Source organism: Perkinsus marinus, assembly GCF_000006405.1.
Source record: "Perkinsus marinus ATCC 50983 genomic scaffold scf_1104296966380, whole genome shotgun sequence".
Lineage (NCBI taxonomy): Eukaryota > Perkinsozoa > Perkinsida > Perkinsidae > Perkinsus > Perkinsus marinus.
In genome coordinates, this window is record NW_003203926.1 from 1 (window position 1) to 1,023 (window position 1,023).

General features: G+C 46.4%; 1 protein-coding gene across 1 annotated transcript; it reads right to left on the bottom strand.

Moving 5' to 3' along the window:
* Positions 1-443: 443 nt before the first annotated feature.
* Pmar_PMAR008572 (conserved hypothetical protein) lies at positions 444-960 on the bottom strand (the record flags this gene model as incomplete). The annotated part of the gene is made up of 3 exons (XM_002769127.1): positions 444-449; positions 495-773; positions 844-960. The coding sequence occupies 3 exons, from the start codon at positions 958-960 to the stop codon at positions 444-446; spliced, it is 402 nt and encodes a 133-aa protein (XP_002769173.1).
* Positions 961-1,023: the final 63 nt, after the last annotated feature.

Genomic DNA, 1,023 nt, shown 5'->3' on the forward strand with positions numbered 1-1,023 from the left:
TCCAGGTAACCCCTGTATTATAGATACTCCAACTAAAGTCTGTTGATTCTCACGGCAACAAAATACCAGCCGCACGATGGCTACGATAGAATGCAGTCGAGCATCCCATCCTTGAGATGGTCAAAATTGTAGAGCCTACCACGAGCGTATTATAATAATCGGGAAAAGACGATGGCAGCAGTAACAACATACGCCTGTTATCATACACTGCGGTGAAAAAGAGTACCATTCAAGACCGCACGAAATGACCAGAATACTATGTGACGAAAGTAGCGTCCTTATAAAGAAGCAAGGAGCAACTACTAGCACTCAAGAGAGCCCACTCGTCATGAGTAGCAAGAGCTGATGACCACCGCATGGAGGAGTATACTACATAACAGTCTTCAACAGTCTCCCCCAGGAGTATATAGGGACAGTCGTTAGTATGCAATCAGAAAGGACTCTCAAATCTGACATGAAATGATGCGCCATAATTCCACTGAATTTACCAGTACCTCATCCTTCACTGTTGCAGCTTTAGTCTGCCTCCTCACCTCGGAGCTCGTTGCCATTGAATGGTTACTCTCCGTCTGCCTTACAGTATCACCACTGCTCTCGATCACCCTCGGGCCAGCAGCGGCCACTCGAGACGGACACTTGGAAGCATACTCTTCAAAATTGTTATTAAAAAGGACAGCCAGACGCTGTAACTGTTGGAGATAGGCCTGCTTGTCAGCCCAACCATTAGCAGGATCCAGAACCTCACTTGGGATACCAGGCAACGATGTGGGGATCTGAAAGAAGTGTGGTATTCACAAACCCTGTTGAACAAATGTCACTCTCATCAGCATCAACCCCAAGTACCCTGAGTCCAAAGACTGGAGTCGATACGAGCTCCTCCGCTTCTACCATAGACTTGAGTGTACCGTTGTGAATCGCATCTATCATTTTACGGGTATACCTGTCATCAGCGATAAACATAAAAACTACCCCACTAACAAGTGCATATTCCTTACTCCAATTTGATGCGGCTTCCACCGTTAG